This window comes from Salmo trutta, chromosome 5, assembly GCF_901001165.1.
Source record: "Salmo trutta chromosome 5, fSalTru1.1, whole genome shotgun sequence".
NCBI classification, from domain to species: Eukaryota; Metazoa; Chordata; class Actinopteri; order Salmoniformes; family Salmonidae; genus Salmo; species Salmo trutta.
Genome location: NC_042961.1, coordinates 7,647,401 through 7,666,581, shown reverse-complemented (window position 1 = coordinate 7,666,581; position 19,181 = coordinate 7,647,401). Strand labels below are relative to the sequence as shown.

General features: G+C 40.8%; 1 protein-coding gene across 1 annotated transcript; it reads left to right on the top strand.

Annotated features, from left to right (window-relative positions):
- Positions 1-1,971: 1,971 nt before the first annotated feature.
- Positions 1,972-18,960, top strand: LOC115193591 (cysteine-rich protein 3). Its single transcript, XM_029752375.1, has 7 exons — positions 1,972-2,131; positions 6,503-6,597; positions 13,646-13,703; positions 15,234-15,359; positions 16,577-16,651; positions 17,174-17,268; positions 18,408-18,960. Exons 1-7 carry the CDS (start codon positions 2,089-2,091, stop codon positions 18,543-18,545), a joined length of 630 nt encoding a protein of 209 aa, XP_029608235.1. The 5' UTR covers positions 1,972-2,088; the 3' UTR covers positions 18,546-18,960.
- The last annotated feature ends 221 nt before the right edge of the window (positions 18,961-19,181 follow it).

Here is a 19,181-nt window from a genome sequence, read left to right as displayed (position 1 = left end):
TATTGTGGGAAGCTTGTGGAAGGCTACCCAAAACGTTTGATCCAAGTTAAACAATTTAAAGGCAAAGCTACCAAATACTAATTCAGTGTATGTAAACTTCTGACCCACTGGGAATATGATGAAAGAAATAAAAGCTGAAATAAATCACTCTACTATTATTTGACATTTCACATTCTTAAAATAATTTTTACGGAGATTAAATGTCAGGAATTATGAAAAACTGAGTTTGAATGTATTTGGCTAAAGTGTATGTTAACATCCAACTTCAACTGTATATTTCATGAATTACTTGAAATTAGTAGACATCTAACAGACTGTGCCTTTAAATAGTCTAGTGAAACATCCAACTAATTTTGTGCTAGAGGTGTGATGGGGAATAGTGAGTGAGGACCACGTTTGGAGGAAACATACTACATATTGTGGCAAAGCCTAGACCCCGCTAATGTCTGATTGTATTTCAGACATTTGGAATAAGATGAGAGAAAGCGCTCTGACGAAGGCCTTGAGGCAGATGCATAAAGCCTATTAAAGAGTAGAGATAGTAGCAAGAGCAGTGTGCGGGTTTCTTCTTTTTTCTCATCTTGTTCAACTGTTGTCATGCACCTGCAAAAAGGGATGGCTCAGATGTGCGAGTGCCCTATGAATTTTGAGAAACAGGGAATAAAAAGCCCACATCTATGTGTTTGCGTGTGCAGTGCATGAAGTTGTATTCGAAATGAACCGATTTCAGAAGTTTAGCCTTCTCGTTTGACACTGTTTACACTGTATCAATGCCTCTATGTGCGAGTCCGACTAAGGCACAAATAGTCCTACAGCTGGTTACTGAGGCCTATTGGTTAAAACAGAGATACACATCTGTGCTACTCACATGCATTATACAACAAACAAATACATTGGGCTACATCTTCTGCCTTGTCTGTACAGCGAACACCGCTACCACAGACAGATGTTACGCTTCCTTGGGAAATGGTCGGACCACTCAGGATTCAGGAAATCTCTGCCCACATGTTCCTTGGCGCTTATTCCCAATACTTTTGATCGGCTATGTTGTAGACTTGGACTTGGAGACAGTGATGTTGTTTCATTACAATGACCTGCATGAATGAATTCTGTGTCCAACAAAATGCAGACCCTTTGATATCATTTTTTATATTTTTATATCAATATGCCTAGATATTTGTTAATGAGAGGATAACGTAAAGCCACAGTCTGTAAGATAATAGTAATTTCAGCGAATAAATGATATACCTCATGAAATTCCATAGGCTTATTATTATATCCCAACATTAAGCTACCCTTATAAACACGATTTGATGCTCCTATAATTTATTTACAAGTCTATAATCGTATCAATCCCACGCAGCCTGTGTGGTGTGGGGATAGCTTTGTCCACTGAGTGGGGACAGAGAGCCACATACACAGTTCGGAGTGTAGGCTACTTGGAAGATTGGCCTGACAGTAGTATCATCTTGATTTGAGTTCGTTTGTGAGAGCTGTTGATGAGGGTAGGGCCTCTTTACACTGGGCAAAGTGGACACAGTAAAATGTTTTTGTTTCACCGACACATGTAGCTTATTCTGGGTTTCTGATTGTTGATGTTAGGGTATGCCTTTACATTTTCCCTGGTGGAAACATATTTCTCATGTAGGCCTACAAAATACATGGACACAACAGCTCTGGTGAGTGCTGCCGCGGGCCCAGGTTCATGTCAGGGTACTGCAGGTTTCCTATGTCCTGTTCTTAATAGAGTGGGTGTGTTCGTTCAATAGGATGGCACGGTAGGCTACACCTCCCATTGCTCTGGGGTGAGATTTCCCCTATGAAGGCCTACAGATCTTGGATCAGCTTCCTTCCTGGAATCCTAACATTAACAATCAGTGGGGAAAATGCAAAACTGGCCCAAGATCAGCATCTAGGGTCAACTTCACCCTACTCCACACCTCCCATTCGGAGGCGGAGCCCCGAAGTCCCTTTACTTGAAATTGAACACAGTTGAAGGTACTGCATCATTCTGCCAGCCTCACAGATAGAATTTGAAGGTCTTTGGAGTGGGAGTAGATCATCAGCTGGACAAAGCTTTTTTGAAGAATGACGTCGAGGTGCCCCAGATGCACAAAAGATGTGTTTTTTGGTAAGGAATAATTTTTGTAAATTTATAGCCTGAGCCAATGAAAAATAATCTGAATATTGAAGATGATCAGAGAATTTGGATTGCATATTTTTAAGAGTGATGGTTATGATTTACGATAACTAAATGAAAATTTACTGAAATAAAACATTCAAATGGTTATTGTAGGGATAATTTGTGCAGATACGAACATAATAGAATATAACTGAATCCAAACCCTGTATGTCTTGCAAATGCCTTTGTGAAGAGGAGAAAAATGTTATGTGAAGTGCTTGGCATTGGGGCGACCCGGAGAGTGTCGGGGGGTTGCCGAGGCATGAATGCCAAGTTGTCCCGGCTGATGACTTTGGGTTGCAGAACTGTCAGAATAGGCTAAACGTGAAGACTTTATCATAAGATAATGTATTATCAAAAGACAATAGAAAAATCTAATTAAAGTTACCTTTTTAAAACCAGGCTAAGGGTTTTGCAGCTTCTCTGCCGCTGGGACTAGTTTCATCATGTGCATACATTCTTAACCAGATGTCTCTGGAATGTTGACTGATTATTCCAAGACATTCAACGAGGATGAGTTAAAACTTTACATGTTTATTTACTTTAACGTATAGGCAAGGTTACACGGGTTATATAAGTTAAACCACTGGAAGGAGGCTACAAGCTGCAGCTCTTGGTTGTTCTCACTCTTGTCTCAAATACACTTTTGTCTATTGATTTGTCTGCAAGTTGAACCCTTATTTATGCTGAAGTGTGGTAACCCGTTATAGGCAGAGGGAGAGGGGTCAAAATGTCCAATAACATTTCAAGGAGAGGGTAGAGTACAAAGTCTGTGTTGGTTATAGCCTACCCTGTGAAACAACATGAAGGAAACCCTTTGTATAATGTCCCAAATTGTCAGGTGCGTCGTAAAAAGTGGACCAAGGCGCAGCGGGTCTCGTGCTCATCTTCCTTTTTTATTTGGATAACCGTGAGCACTTAACAAAAATAACAAACACCGACAAACAAAACAGTCCTGTAAGGCTATACATGGAACAACTATACACAAACACAGTGACAAAAACCCCCTACTTAAATATGGCCTCCAATTAGACGCAACGAAGAACAGCTGCTTCCAATTGAAGGCCAAACCAAACCTGAACATAGAAATAGACTAGACATCCAAACATAGAAATAGACAACATAGAACATTACCCAAAAACCCAAGACACATAAATCAAACACACCCCTGCCACGTCATGACCATACTATAATAACAAAATGACCCCTTACTGGTCAGGACGTGACACAAATAGAGATGTACACTACCATGTCAAACGTTTTAGAACACCAACTCATTCAAGGGTTTTTCTTTATTTTTACTATTTTCAACAATGTAGAAAAATAGTGAAGACATCACAACTATAAAATAACACATATGGAATCATGTAGTAACCAAAAAAGTGTTATATTTGAGATTCTTCAAATAGCCACCCTTTGCCTTTGACAGCTTTGCACACGTTTGGCATTCTCTCAACCAGCTTCATGAGGTAGTCACCTGGAATACATTTCAATTAACAGGTGTGCCTTCTTAAAAGTTAATTTGGGGAATTTCTTTCATTCTTAATGTGTTTGAGCCAATCCGTTGTGTTGATATACAGAAGATAGCCCAATTTGGTAAAAGACCAAGTGCATATTTTGGCAAGAACAGTTCAAATAAGCAAATAGAATTGACAGTCCATTATTACTTTTAGACATGAAGGTCAGTTAATACGGAAAATTTCAAGACCTTTGAAAGTTTCTTCAAGTGCAGTTGCAAAAACCATCAAGCGCTATGATAAAACTGATGAAACTGTCTCTCATAGTAAAAATAAAGAGTAACCCTTGAATGAGTAGGTGTTCGAAAAAATGTTGACCGGTAGTGTACACTGTAAAGGGGTTACTGTGATTTTGACAGTAGTTTACATGCAACTTGGTGGCAAGTAAAATTCAGTATTTCATATTACAGTACACCTACTGTAATATAAATACGGTATCAACGCAAGTACTGTGTAATGACACAGTACAATACTATACAACTGACTGTATTATACTGTAAAAAAAAGTAGACGCTACCATAATCGGAATAAATGTATGAATTAATGAATTAATAAATAAATGTATGAATGAATGAATGAATGAATGAAGGGAGGGAGGGGTTTGTATTTCATAGTGTTTTTGTGTAATTATAGGGGATTAGTACAAGCAGGTTGGCTGCTAGGAAAAGGCCTTAACAAAGCCTTCCAAACTGGCAGCGACTACAAGGCAAAAAAGACCAAATGGACATGCCAAAATGTTCAACCATTTAAGGTTTAAAGGTGCTACACATAAGATTTTTACTAAATGTTTGCATTGTAATTTCTGAACATTTCCATAATATACACTACCGTTCAAAAGTTTGGGGTCACTTAGAAATATCCTTGTTTTTGAAAGAAAAACTATTTTTTTGTCCATTTAAAATAACATCAAATTGATCAGAAATACAATGTAGACATTGTTAATGTTGTAAATGATTATTGTAGCTGGAAACGGCTGATTTTTAATGTAATGTCTACATAGCCGTACAGAGGCCCATTATCAGCAACCATCACTCCTGTGTTCCAATGGCACGTTGTGTTAGCTAATCCAAGTTTATCCTTTTAAAAGGCTAATTGATCATTAGAAAACCCTTTTGCAATTATGCTAGCACAGCTGAAAACTGTTGTGCTGATTAAAGAAACAATAAAACTGGCCTTCTTTAGACTAGTTGAGTATCTGGAGCATCAGCATTTGTGGGTTCGATTAAAGGCTCAAAATGGCCAGAAACAAAGCACTTTCTTCTGATACTCATCAGTATATTCTTGTTCTGAGAAATGAAGGCTATTTCATGCGAGAAATTGCCAAGAAACTGAAGATCTCGTACAATGCTGTGTACTACTCCCTTCACAGAACAGAGCCAACTGGCTCGAACCAGAATAGAAAGAGGGGTGGGAGGCCCCGGTGCACAACTGAGCAAGAGGACAAGTACATTAGTGTCTAGTTTAAGAAACAGACACCTCATAAGTCCTCAACTGGCAGCTTAATTAAATAGTACCTGCAAAACACCAGTCTTAACGTCAACAGTGAAGAGGCGACTCCGGGATGCTGGCCTTCTAGGCAGAGTTGCAAAGAAAAAGCCATATCTCAGACTGGCCAATAAAAATAAAAGATTAAGATGGGCAAAAGAACACTGGACAGTGGAAGATTGGACAAAAATGTTATGGACAGACGAATCTAAGTTTGAGGTGTTCGGATCACAAAGAACATTCGTGAGACGCAGAACAAATGAAAAGATGCTTGATGCCATCTGTCAAGCATGGTGGAGGCAATGTGATGGTCTGGGGGTGCTTTGGTGGAAGTAAAGTGGGAGATTTGTACAGGGTTAAAGGGATCTTGAAGAAGGAAGGCTATCACTCTATTTTGCAACGCATGCCATACCCTGTGGACTGCTCTTAATTGGAGCCAATTTCCTATTACAACAGGACAATGACCCAAAGCACAGCTCCAAACTATGCAATAACTATTTAGGGAAGAAGCAGTCAGCTGGTATTCTGTCTATAATGGAGTGGCCAGGACAGTCACCGGATCTCAACCCTATTGAACTGTTGTGGGAGCAGCTTGACTGTATGGTACGTAAGAAGAGCCCATCAAGCCAATCCAACTTGTGGGAGGTGCTTCAGGAAGCATGGGGTGAAATCTCTTCAGGTTACCTCAACAAATTGACAACTAGAATGCCAAAGGTCTGCAAGGCAGTAATTTATGTAATTGATTCTCCTGCCGGAGCGGCATCTGTTGTAAAAACAGGAAAGCTGTTTTGACTTTGTAGCTGTGTTATCTAGTGGACATTGGGTCAAATGGCCATTGTAGAAATTGCTCTGTCATTTCTTGGTTTCAAATATTCTACACCATTTGCTCAATTTCAGTTTGTGTGAGAAAACAAGCACTTAGTAGTGTAGGGAATCATTGTACCATCTAAATTGCTGTGAAAGGCTCAAGCTCGAGTCAGTCACTAGTCTCAGCCATGTTACGGGGAAATGAGATCCAGGGTAGAGGGAGATTGGTTTTGAATGCAGCTTAGTGCTATTGCAATTCACCTAACATCCACATAGGGGAAATTCTAGGCGTAGCACCTTTACGACTTGCTGCCACTCCAATCTGTCCTCTATACATTTTCAATTGATGGGGCACTATAACCACATCAGAGTTATATTTGTACAGCATTCTCACGCACAGGTGCAACAAATATAGCATATTGTGTTAATTGTGTGTTAATTACTGGAAACAACAAGGCCTACTCCATTGTTTATACTGTGTTGTCATTTTCTCTCTCTTTCTGTCCTGCAGCTGAGAAAGTGAGCTCGCTGGGGAAGAACTGGCACCGGTTCTGCCTGAAATGCAAACGCTGTAACAAAACCCTGTCGGCTGGCAACCACGCTGAGGTAAAGGGAAGCCCTGTGACCGTAATCAAATCAAATATCCTATCTACAGAGAGAGATTTTTTTATTTATTTATACTTTATTTAACCAGGCAAGTCAGTTAAGAGCAAATTCTTATTTACAATGATGGCCTACCCCGGCCAAACCCTCCCCTAACCCGGACGATGCTGGGCCAATTGTGCGCCGCCCTATGGGACTCTCGATCACCGGCGGTTGTGATACAGCCTTAGACCACTGCGCCACTCGGGACGAGAGCAAGAGAGAGCGAGAGATGCTATCTTACCCAAGAATAAAGGGAGGGAGGGAGGGGGCGAGACAGAGAAAGATACAGCGAAGGAATGTGCTATCCTACTCAAGAGAATGGGAGAGAGGAAAGGGGTTGCATGGGGACGGCGGGAGTAGGGCAGGCCACTAACCCCCATACAATGTAAAGCTATTTGAGCATAAACTGTATCACAACTAAGGGGTGTTGTCAGTTAAGTGAGTTGCTTTTAGGCCCATATATAAACTCAAATTAAAAGTTGCTCTGGCGCATCTACATTAGAAGTCAGATAACAGTGGCTGTGAAATTCAGTGGCCTAGAAATTCCAATCATCTCAAGAATGAAACTGTTGAGCGGCTATGTTTTTGTGGGTCCCTTTAATTGTAGCTGGTCTGTGAACCAAAGCGTGGCTTTAGAATAATCTGACACTCATCCTTTGTCCACTCCGATCCCTCACCAGGCATTGTGACCCAGATCCTTTCTTCTGTGTCTGCGTCCCAAATGGTACCCTATTCCCTACACTGTCAAAAAAAAATCCTGTTGTTTTTACAAAACTTTGTGTACAGTATATAGGGCACTACATAGGGAATATGGTGCCATTTAGAACGCAGACAGTGTCATGCCACCTTTCATTGTCCCGCTCAAAAGACTTAGGGAATTTTCTAGCTCACTGAGCTGAATCGTTCAAGTTCAGAATCTAGGGCTTGTATATCTGACTGCACCCCCATCTCACAGACATGGGACACACACACACACACACACACACACACACACACACACAAACACACTGTGTCCTCCCCTAAGCATGGCAGTTAGCCAGCCTAGTAGCGGAATGGAATGTTAGCTCAGGGGACGTCTCTAATTCGAGTGAATGTTTAATTGAACTCTGTCAAGAGGACTTGTCTCTTGTTTCACCAGGGTGCTTCTTCCTCAAGACAAATATGACACTGAGGATGATGGATGGAAATAACGAAGGGTTGGGGAATGCAAGTATTAAGACTTTAGTAAGGGTCAGGGCCAGTATTCATAGTGTCTTAGAGTAGGAGTGCTGATCTAGGATCAGGATCCCACTGTCCATGTAATCTTCATTCATTAAGATCTAAAATCAAAACCGAGGCACTCCTAATCTGAGAATCTTTGTGAATATGATCCCAGATGTTTGAAACAAAGTAATTCCATTAGTACCTAGAAAGTGTAGGGTTATGTTATTGCTAGTGTAGTATTAACAGTGTAATCCTCTTGTATGATCTCTCATGACCCCACATTTCTGCCTAGTCATGTACAGGATGTCCTGTAAAATGTAAGAAAGGAGCTTTACTGTACAGTCATAGTAACAGCAACTGTTCAAGGATGACTCATCCCCACAGTCAGAACAATAATAAGCAAATCCCAGAAATATACATATCAAAAGAAGGATAACAGAGTTTGAAAAGAAGCTCAAAATGAAGGCAGCACAGGTGGGCCTGGACAATGAAGACTCAGCTCGGTGCATGGATCCCCAGTGAGGGTTTATTGTACTAAAAATAGTAAAAGACAACAAATAAAACAATGGATAAAAACTAGGCAGTGTCGAGCCAGTGGGGGACCACATATGCCCCCTGGCAGGGGGGGTTTGAGTCCCGACTCGGCCGCTATCTGTGGCTGTCAAAAAATGACAGAAGGGGATCAGAACTATTCTAGCCAGTGTCTGGAAAGGCTATATAACACATTCATCTAAATGTGCACTCTAAATTATATTTTTCACTTATCACAGACTCCAGGTAACTGGGTTTAAAAGAATTCTAGTTAGAGGCCCAATAGTCTGGTCAGGTATGGTTGGTCTCCTGACTAGTGTTCTCCAAGTCTCACTGAGTAGGATAAATGTCAAAGACTTGTTTTGGAAGCCTGTTTGATCATGTTTGATACCCTAACCCAGGGGTAAGTCATCGTCCTGGCCCAAACAAGTCTTTGAGTTGATTGATACTAGGGCTACTGAGACCACATGTGGCTGGTGGCACCTTAATTGGGGAGGACAGGCTCATAGTAATGGCTGGAATGGAATTAATGGAATGGTATCGAACACATCAAACATATGGCTTTCATGTGTTTGATACCATTCAATTCCCTCCATTATTATGAGCCATCCTCCCCTCAGCAGCCTCCTGTGACTGAGGCTACTCATTCAGGTCATCTCAGACCAGTAAGTGACAAAATCAAGCCTTGTTTCAGTGTTTCAGTGTACATTAGTTTGGAGACTATGGGGGAGTTGGTTCAGTGGGCCAGGGAACAGGCAGCTGGTTCAGTGGGCCAGGGAACAGGCAGCTGGTTCAGTGGGCCAGGGAACAGGCAGCTGGTTCAGTGGGCCAGGGAACAGGCAGCTGGTTCAGTGGGCCAGGGAACAGGCAGCTGGTTCAGTGGGCCAGGGAACAGGCAGCTGGTTCAGTGGGCCAGGGAACAGACAGCTGGTTCAGTGGGCCAGGGAACAGACAGCTGGTTCAGTGGGCCAGGGAACAGACAGCTGGTTCAGTGGGCCAGGAAACAATACATTACATTTTTTTCATATAAAGAAATACTTGTTGATAGAGTTCACAGGGAGCAGAATTCATGGCATGCTGTGGTTGTATTCTCTAGAGTCTAGTAGTCTTAACCTCCATGCTGTCTTTGTCCTTTCATCTGAAGACTAGTTGGATTTTAAAATTGCAATATGTAACCTTTTGGGCGACCTGACCAAACTCACATAGAAATATGAGTTATAGATCTGTCATTCTCATTTAAGCAAGTCTAAGAAGCGGTATATCTGTTCTATGTGCGCTATTTCTATGCTTCCTCTTCTTAAGATTAATTTTTGCATCTTTTACTTTCGGTTTTATACACCAGCTTCAAACGGCTGAAAATACAATATTTTTGGTTATGAAGAAGAAAAAAATCACAGCGGTTTAGATGGTACAATGATTATCTACACGATACTTGCTTGTTTTGTCACAAACTAACATTCGATTTCTGCATAGTGCACCTTTAAGAGTTACTTATGGATGGAAGGGTTCACATGCTTGACTTTTGAGAGGTAATTGTTCTTACACAGGTCTGTCTGTACAGTATGAAATACACAACCCAACAGTATACATGGAATAATGTACAAGCACTGCTAGTTCACTGTCACCAGCCCAGATACTGTCTTCTTCAGGGGTGTCGGTCTGCCAAAAGGTCCTCACTGTCAAAACGTTTTCTATGCTCCCTTACTGTCCAGCTTTAATTTTTTTGTGATTATTAGCGAGCTGGACACAGTCAAGAAACTGAATGAATGTAGGTCCATTGTCATTTATAAACAGTTTCCATTTGATTTGAGTCATTTTAAAGTATAACAAATTCTCCACTTCTCTCTCTCAGGGGTCAAATAAAAATTTTCATCAGGGAGGGACAGAGAGGGGAGAATGGCATTTGCATTCCTGAAAGGGTTTCTCATTTGGGGAACTCTCAGTACTTCTGGCTGTTGGGATCTTTGAAAATACAGACATGCCAAAAGACATGGGTACCTGATGTTGACATCTTTAAAGTTAAGTAGATGTTAAAAGACTAAGTATACATTTATAATGACCTTGTCAGAGAGGCATGTCCTTAGTTCCTAGACTGTAGCCTACAATGCTAACACATTCATCACATTGAAAAACGCCTGCTCCATGACATCACGCCCTCAGTGACAGTGTGACAATGAACAGGCCAACGTGTGACATCACAACAGACTGTCAGGTCTGTAACGGATACTTGTGGTATCAAAGGTTGAATCCCATTTGGGACGCACGTCCACTCTCCAGAAAAAACATGATTTCAAATGATCAGACATGGGAGGAGCTGAGTCACAGGCTGTCCTAGACACAATGTTCCAGACCTCAGTGTCCGTATATAGAGAGCCTGAAATAGCTATACAGGAAGTGATTGTCATGACGTTGCCCTCTTTGGGTGCAGCGAGCACAGTTGACCCCCCTCCCTCTGCACCAGGCCTTTTCTATGCACCATCCCCCAACCTCTATACTTCTGACACCAGGCTCTGTGAGAGCGGTCGTAAATTCCTATGAGGAAATTCTCTCCTCATGGCCACAGTATAGAGAACAAAGGATTCTTCCACCTCACAGAATTGGAGAACCGAACGGCATTTATGTTCTGGAGAAGGTATAAAAGATCGGTGAAGAATCCAGCTATGAACTGGTCCGTTAGGTACAATTTTGTGAAACTCATGAGAGACAATACGGCCATATTACCATAAATGTTTATATACTAGCCTCAGCTATGAGACTTACATCTAAATGGTTGTATAAAATTAATGAAGGATAAAGCTATTTGGAATATGTTGGGATGCTTGTAAGATGTTAATGTGAGAGAATTGTATTTTCTGTTTAAAGTTTTACCAAGTCATCAGCACGCCCCCATGAACAGACGAGACCTGGCGTCATGAGACAGCCTTTTTCTGTCATTCAGAATAAAACCCCCACCCAGGGTTTCTATCACCAGACCAGGCCTCCACTTCATTACGAGTTGGCTAATAGGTTTGACCATGCATCCCTCTACTGAACTTTAACAATACAACGTGGTTAAACTATTAGACTATCGATACAGAATAAGAACAAGTCTTTGATATTAATTACTAGTCTGCAGCTAGGAATTCAGTATCATTGAACGCGACAACCGCCGGAAACATCTGTCCTATAACGACATGAACGAATGTCGCTTTGAAAGATCCATTCTAACCGAGAGAGAGAACTCTCCAACAGAACGACCTTTCCAACAAAGATCCCAACGACACACTGAGCATATATATATATATATATATATTGATTGCAATTGTTCCCGAATGAGTGAGCGTTCATGTGCAAAGGATTAGCAGTTCAATTGTATAATTTTCAATTCTGAACTACCCCTTTTGTTTAACAAGCCGCCATGCCGGTTTAGACCACTAGGGCACATTCTCCTATCATTTCCTTGTAACCATATCTGTTTGATTATGCATTTCTGTGAATTATTTAGTTTAGTAAATAAATGATTTTAAGACAATTGATGTATGGATGACTCATAGTGAAGACTGGGTTCGTGCAGATAACCAACAATTTACGACGTTTGGAATGAGATTGACGTGAGGTAAAGAATACATCATTAAATCAGAAGACTAATCGATCAGATATTATAATATCTGAAAGTTATATTAGGAAAATTATAACTTTGTAATCTGAATATTTTCCTTGGTGCCCCGACCTAGTTAATTACAGTTACACGATTAATCAGTTTTCATTCAGTGATTCACTATGAAAATCATGTGCGTATTTAGGAATACTTAGCTGTTTTCTTGCTTTCTAAATTTCACGCTACGGTCAGTTTTTGTTGTATTAATGGTGCAAGCAGGACGCTAACAAATCTACGCTCGGGAAACAATGGTACAGCAAGGCCTTATCATTACAACAATTATTATGAAAAAATTCATGTACAAATATATATTTTTTTTTTGTCGCACAGCAAAATATTTTGTTGCATATGCGACCAAATAGATCGCAGTTTAGAGTCCTGTATCCACATCAATGCAATTGAACCGCAAACAATTCCACACTAAATGCCATTTCTTAATATGTACCTACACGGTGTTACCATTGTTCCTGACAATGAAATAACCTTATGTTATACTGGGATGATCTGAAGCTATTTACGCAGCAAAAAGGTATTTCATTAGAGAGTGACTTCAGTGTTTTTGGAGAATCTTCTTTGGAGCTTTGGTTTGTCTTACTTTGCTGTTCTTGTGGCGTAAGGGAGTTTGTCAAGTAATTAAATATTATTCTGCTTGAGGACACATATCTCGCACGCACGCACACAAACACACACACAGATCATTCCTGTGTGTTCAGAGTGAGCTGTGTTCGACAGTGTGTGTGCATTTATTCATATAGGTACTGTTTGAGCTGTGTCACACACAATAACCCAGTGTTGGTCCGAAAAGAGGTGTGTCACATTCATTGCGTGTTTCTAAGGTTGAGTCATAAAAGGCACCCTATTCACTAAATTGTGCACTACTTTTGACCCCATGGGCCCTGGTCAAAAGTAATGCAATAGGGTGCCATTTGGGACTAACTCTCTATGGTTGGTTTCTTATGCAGCTATTTAGACTGAAGAGCTTGAAGAGCCTGGTGAGGTCACAGCATCCTAAATCTCTCCTATCCTCCTCTCAGATGGGTGTTAGTTGTCTAAATATTGCTTTATTCCCAGTTCATGCCCCGAAATGTGAGGGAGCTAGCTAGAGCATATAGAAGCAGTTTGCTCAAATGAAAGTCTGAATTGGGGAGGTGTTTGACAGGAATTTGAGTTGGAAGGATCTCTCTGCTCTGCTCGGCCCAGTCCATTTTAGGATTGACAGAGAGAGCTCCTCCATAATTAACTTGAAGGGGTCAGGAGAAGGCATTTGTATATATTTGAAAGACAATTTCTGCCCTATGGGCCCAGGTCAAATGCAGTGCACTATAAACAGAATAGGATGCGATTTGTGACAATTCCAGTCAGCGGTCACATTCCTGAAATATAACCTCTGTCTGATTGGTTTAAACCTAATGCTTTACAGTGACGCTGACTGACTGTAAAGTTCAGTTTCAGTGAATTGTGAACCGTTTCAGTAGTTTCAACTTCAGTAAACAGTTTATTTCCATAATAAGTAGTACTGTTTCAGTAAATAGTTACAGCTGAAGTTGAACTTCAATTGTATATTTGTTTTTATTAATGAACCATATTCAGCTATTTCTTATAATAGATTATTTGTTAATATTATTCTTTGTCTTTCAGCATGATGGACTGCCCTACTGTCACAAACCATGCTACGGAACTCTCTTTGGACCCAAAGGTAAGCGATTACTGTTAAAAAGCCTCATCACAAATATATGATGAGGAAGAATGGCTATAGCATATAGGATAGGATAAACTTTGTTGTCCCCGAGGGGGAAATTGTCTTGGATACACAGTGCTGCTGAATAAAAAAAATAACCCTATACCCGTTACACACACACACACGTACACACTTAAACACCACCACACTTCATACAGTATCACAAATGCACTCCTTTCCCCACTCACACAAACAGCCATAAAAGTAGTTGAATGATTAAGAAAATAATGTTAAAAACATTAGACCATTTTATCACACAGATGCTATATGGTTTTTCAAGGCATTTCCAATGCATCAAAGTGCATGACCTCATCAGTGTGCTGTGTGGGGCCCAGACGGATATTTATACATCTATAATGACCTCCTGCCCTGGTGTAATGCAGCCTGGCCAGAGCCTATTCAATTATTACTCCTAACCAGGTGGGCCTCATTTCTTAAAGTTCCTTCAATTTCAATTTGCTTAAATCTTTGACAAAAATTTGGACCACACCAAAATCCTAGGATTTGTATGTGCCATTTAAAAAAGTTGATTCATAATTATGGTGTACACATCACACCACACTACATCATGTCCGCCTACGCAATGGAAGAAATACATACAACTTTGGGTTTATGACGGCATGAATGAACTCTGATGTAATCTGAGGTACTTCGCTTTTTTAAGTCAATAGAACCATACAGTGCACTACTTTTGCCCAAAGCCCTATGGGCCCTGGTTAAATGTGGTGCACTATAAATGGAATAGGGTGCCATTTGGACAGGACACAGACATGATTTCACAACTTAGATTTTAATTGGATTATTCCCCAATGTGATGCTTTAATCGTGTAGTAGTGTATGAACACAAGGGCTTACTGAAGAACTGAAAGAAATATAGATATCTACACACTGTTGAAAGCTACCACAGTTTATTGAGTGCAATGTTTCACTCTATTGAAAAACTGACTACAGAGGCAACCAGCAACCTAATATGACCATGCCTGCATATCACATGATTGTTGTTGTGGGGGTGCCATAACACCTGGAAGAGAAAGTCTAATCTAATTTCCTAGATGGGACCTGGGTTCCAGCAGTTAGGGGCCAATAGACTGGGGAAGTTAAATGTAAAGAGGGTGACACTGACAAACTTCCGTTCATATCAAAGAAAATGATTTTGAGTAGCTTCATAGATTATCCATAAAGAATGAGATCATCCTACATTACAGTTGAGTTGACCCAGTCCATACATACAGAAACAAGGAATTTGTCTGGAATGTGTGTGTCTCTGGTGGTTTGGGTTGGATGGGGGCGGGGTTTGGTTCTGGATGTTTGGATAAAGAAACCTCAAACCCAACTGAAAAACAGCAGGCATTTCCCCTTGGCCTCTTCCTCCTCTGTTTTCAGTCTATCATCCAAGATGGGAGTTATGCAGTAGGACCTCTACTGGGGCTTAAGTTTCCTTTTTTAAATAAATCACACTGACAACCAAATTCCTCTCCTCTCATCCAGGTGTGAACATCGGAGGGGCAGGCTCCTACATCTACGACACTCCTCAACCCACCTTCGACTGCCCCTCCGAGGGATCCCCCACCACACCATGGACCACCATGCAGATCACCTGGAACCAGCCCAAAGGCAAGGGACAGTGGATCCCAGATCTGTTTGTCATGCTAAACAATGTCCACTGGAGCTGAGCAAGACAGCACAAACCGATTTGGGACCAGGCTAAAGCGACGGAGGGGGAGTAGTAGTATTATTAATTAAGGGAGCTTAGAGTAGCATATTGTCTTGATGAAAAACAAATACCCTCCTTAGCTCTCGCAACCTCGCGCACAAACGCACTGTTGGTTAAGGGCTTGTAAGTAAGCATTTCACGGTAAGGTCTACACATGTTGCATTCGGCGCATGTGACAAATAAAGTTTGATTTGATTTGAACCAGTCCTTTTTATCAGGGCTGCTCAAATAAACTGGCCTTGCCAAGTGCTCCAAGTATGACCGTTAAGGGTTAAATATAGCAACATAAAGGGAGTAGAGAGGGTTACTCACCACCAAATGGTTGTAATGACTGTCTTGTTTCACACACAAACATGCACGCACGCGCACACACACACACACTTGTAATGACCCTCTTTCTGTTTGTCACTGGGGAGGATTGAGGAATTTTCATTGGCCAGCTTTGATTGGCTCACTTCCTGAAATATTTTTCCTTAATGAGGCTTTTCCGACAGACGAGCCAATTGTGTTAGTGACACTTCACACTTCACTGGCTTGTATCTAAGATACATTTTTAAGATATAAACCCTCTAAATCAGGACCAATGGTTTTGAAGTGATTTGCAGCACAAGAGATGTCTAACTCTGTGTCTTTAAAGAACCATCTCTGATTACAAGATTCAAGATTGACCAACAGACCTTTTTAAAAGATCTTCTCCACCACTTGTGCTTTGCGTTTCCTTTGAAGATTAAAATGATTTTGAAGGAAGGGGTGGGAGAGTTGCTGATTGCTCGTTGTTACGATTATAATGATTTATAATCTGTTGAAGCTTTGCCTTTTGATAAAAAACATCCAACCTTTTTTCTACAGTATGTATCACAATGCGTTACTATTCAATCTGCAAACTATGTGGTTAACTTAGAATAGATAAGTTGTGTATATTGAATAATTCTGTAGGAGATTCCATTTATTTTACAGTAGCAGCTGGACTTGGTCACTGGTATGCTGAGTTTGTGTCTGTTTGTCCTTATATTTGCTGTCTGTTTGGAGGAATACAATCTGCATGTTTCTGTGGGGTTAATTTATGAATTTATGTGGGGTGAACTTATGAATAACCTCCAGTCACTGTTTTTCCCAGTTCTTCCCCCTCCAACCAGGACATTTGCTGGAGAGACCTCACTCTGTCCTGGCTGTGGGAAAGTGGTCTATTTCGGTATGTTTTGGTCAGACTGTTATTTCAACATTTGCCTTCTTATGTTTATTTTCTATGTTGTCAACTACAATGGACTTGTACTGATAGTTTAGCGGATGTTTATATTTTCAAAGCAACATACAGTACAGTAAGTTCATATATTTTTGGTGGGAATTGAACCCACGACCTTGTGTAACCTTTATTTAACTAGGCAAGTCAGTTAACAACAAATTCTTATTTACAATGACGGCCTACACCGGCCAAACCCGGATGACGCTGGGACAATTGTGCACCGCCCTATGGGACTCCCAATGATGGTCGGTTGTGATACAGCCTGGATTCGAACCAGGGTGTCTGTAGTGACGCCTCAAGCACTGAGATGCAGTGCCTTAGACCGCTGCACCACTCGGGAGACCTTAGCATTGCAATCACCACATTTTTACCAACTGAGCCACACAGAACTATGTGCACTGTTTATTAATGATCCTGACATGCCAGCTGAGTGAGGTGGTAGCAGTGACGTGTTTGTCTGTGTGTGTGCAGCAGAGAAGGTGATGTCCCTGGGTAGGAACTGGCACAGACCGTGCCTGCGCTGTGAGAGGTGTAAGAAGACACTGACCTCTGGTGGACATGCTGAGGTATTATATCCACATTATTACTGTAGTGGTTCCCAAACTGTGGGGTCCTAAGGGGTCAGCAAAATGTGTACAATTGCAAGAAATTAGCTTTAAAAGGTAGGTTGACGTTTATTGTCATTAATCTTGCCCTGGAGGCAGAACTGACTGATTTCTGCTAGATGGGCTAGCTGCACAGTCAAAATTGGCTATATCCCAAAAATGTATGAAAACAAAAATGTTCTTTTTGGTCTTAATTTAAGGTTGGGGTTAGGCATTAGGGTTAGCAGTGTGGTTAAGTTTAGGAATACTAGATTAAAGGAATAACAGATTTTGGAAAACTAGAAAAAGGAAAACTAGATTTTGGCAAGGAGACCCTTTATCTATTTTCCCAGAGTCAGGAACTTGTGGATACCATTTTAATGTCTCTATGTCCAGTATGAAGTAAGTAAGAGGTCATTTTGTGTGCCAATGCTAACTAGCGTTAGCACAATGACTGGAAGTCTATGGGTATCTACTAGTGTGCTAGCAGATACCCATAGACTTCCAGTCATTGCACTAACGCTAGTTAGCAATTGCCCTAGCGCTAGTTAGCAACTTCCTTTAAATTGCACACTGAGACATAAAAATGGTATTCACAAGTTCATCTGACTCTGGGAAGGTAGATAAAAGGCCTCAATGCCAAAATCCCGTAGTATCCCTTTAAGGCTTTGTGACTTTGTGGCTGTCCCAGCTAGTGACCACTGCAGAGCTGTGAGAAGGGGGGCTTAGTGGAAAGGTTTGGAAACCACTGCTGTAGATGACAGAAGCCAGGGGTGCTTTTAAGATTTGCATCAGTATTTTTGTAATGAAATGTGCAAGTAAGGTGATTTTATTATTAAAGTCTCTTGCATCTTCAGGATGCAAACATGAATTTATAATACACTCTGAAGATGCATTGAGGTTGGTAAATTAAATCAGACTGAATCAAACCAATAGAAGGGTATTCATCCCCTCAGGGAGGGGCAATTAAGAAGAGCTAAATGCCCCTTCATGTGTGTCTTATTCTGACATCTGTAGTCTAGGGTCATGATACAGTCTCATGATAAAGAATGGATGTTGAATAATAATATCTCAATCAGATTCAAAACTGTAACATGACATTGCTGATTCCGTTGCTGCAGCATGAAGGGATACCTTACTGCCACGTCCCTTGCTATGGCATCCTGTATGGACCAAAAGGAGTGAACATCGGCAACGTGGGCTGTTACATCTATGAGAAAGAAGGCATGGCGCAAACTGAAATACCCAGCCAGTCCTAGCCACACACTGAAAGTGAGATGAATGTAAATAGCCAATAGAAAACTCTGGTTAAATGTCCTCGGTTTGGGGTTTCAGTTTGATTTGGGTAATTTCAGTGACTGAATTGATTGAAATGACTGAATTGAGTGACTGAAGTTGTTGCGATGGAACTGACCACGCGATCACAGGTCAACATGAGGTCATTTTTCTTTCATTGTTTTCATGATCACAGAAATGATATTACATGGAAGGGACATTTACAAAAAACGTTCTGCATTTTATTCTAATGTATTAACGTAATAATGTTTAGGAATATTTAAATCACGTTTGCAACCTACTTAGCACACTGATTTAACGTACCAGTCAAAGGTTTGGACACACCTACTCATTCAACATTTTTTCTTAATTTTTAATATTTTCTACATTGTAGAATAATAGTGAAGACATCAAAACTATGAAATAACACATATGGAATCATGGAGTAACCAAAAAAGTGATAAACAAATCAAAATATATTTTAGAATTGAGATTTTTCAAAGTAGCCACCCTTTACCTTGATGACAGCTTTGCTCACTCTTGGCATTCTCTCAACCAGCTTCACCTGGAATGCTTTTTCAACAGTCTTGAAGGAGTTCCCACATATGCTGAGCCCTTGT

Excerpts from the sequence above, each read along its gene's own strand:
- LOC115193591 (XM_029752375.1), top strand. The coding sequence starts at position 2,089 with ATGACGTCGAGGTGCCCCAGATGCACAAAAGATGTGTTTTTTG. Across the intron at positions 13,704-15,233 it reads AACTCTCTTTGGACCCAAAG|GTGTGAACATCGGAGGGGCA; the intron begins GTAAGCGATTAC and ends CCTCTCATCCAG. Across the intron at positions 16,652-17,173 it reads TGGGAAAGTGGTCTATTTCG|CAGAGAAGGTGATGTCCCTG; the intron begins GTATGTTTTGGT and ends GTGTGTGTGCAG.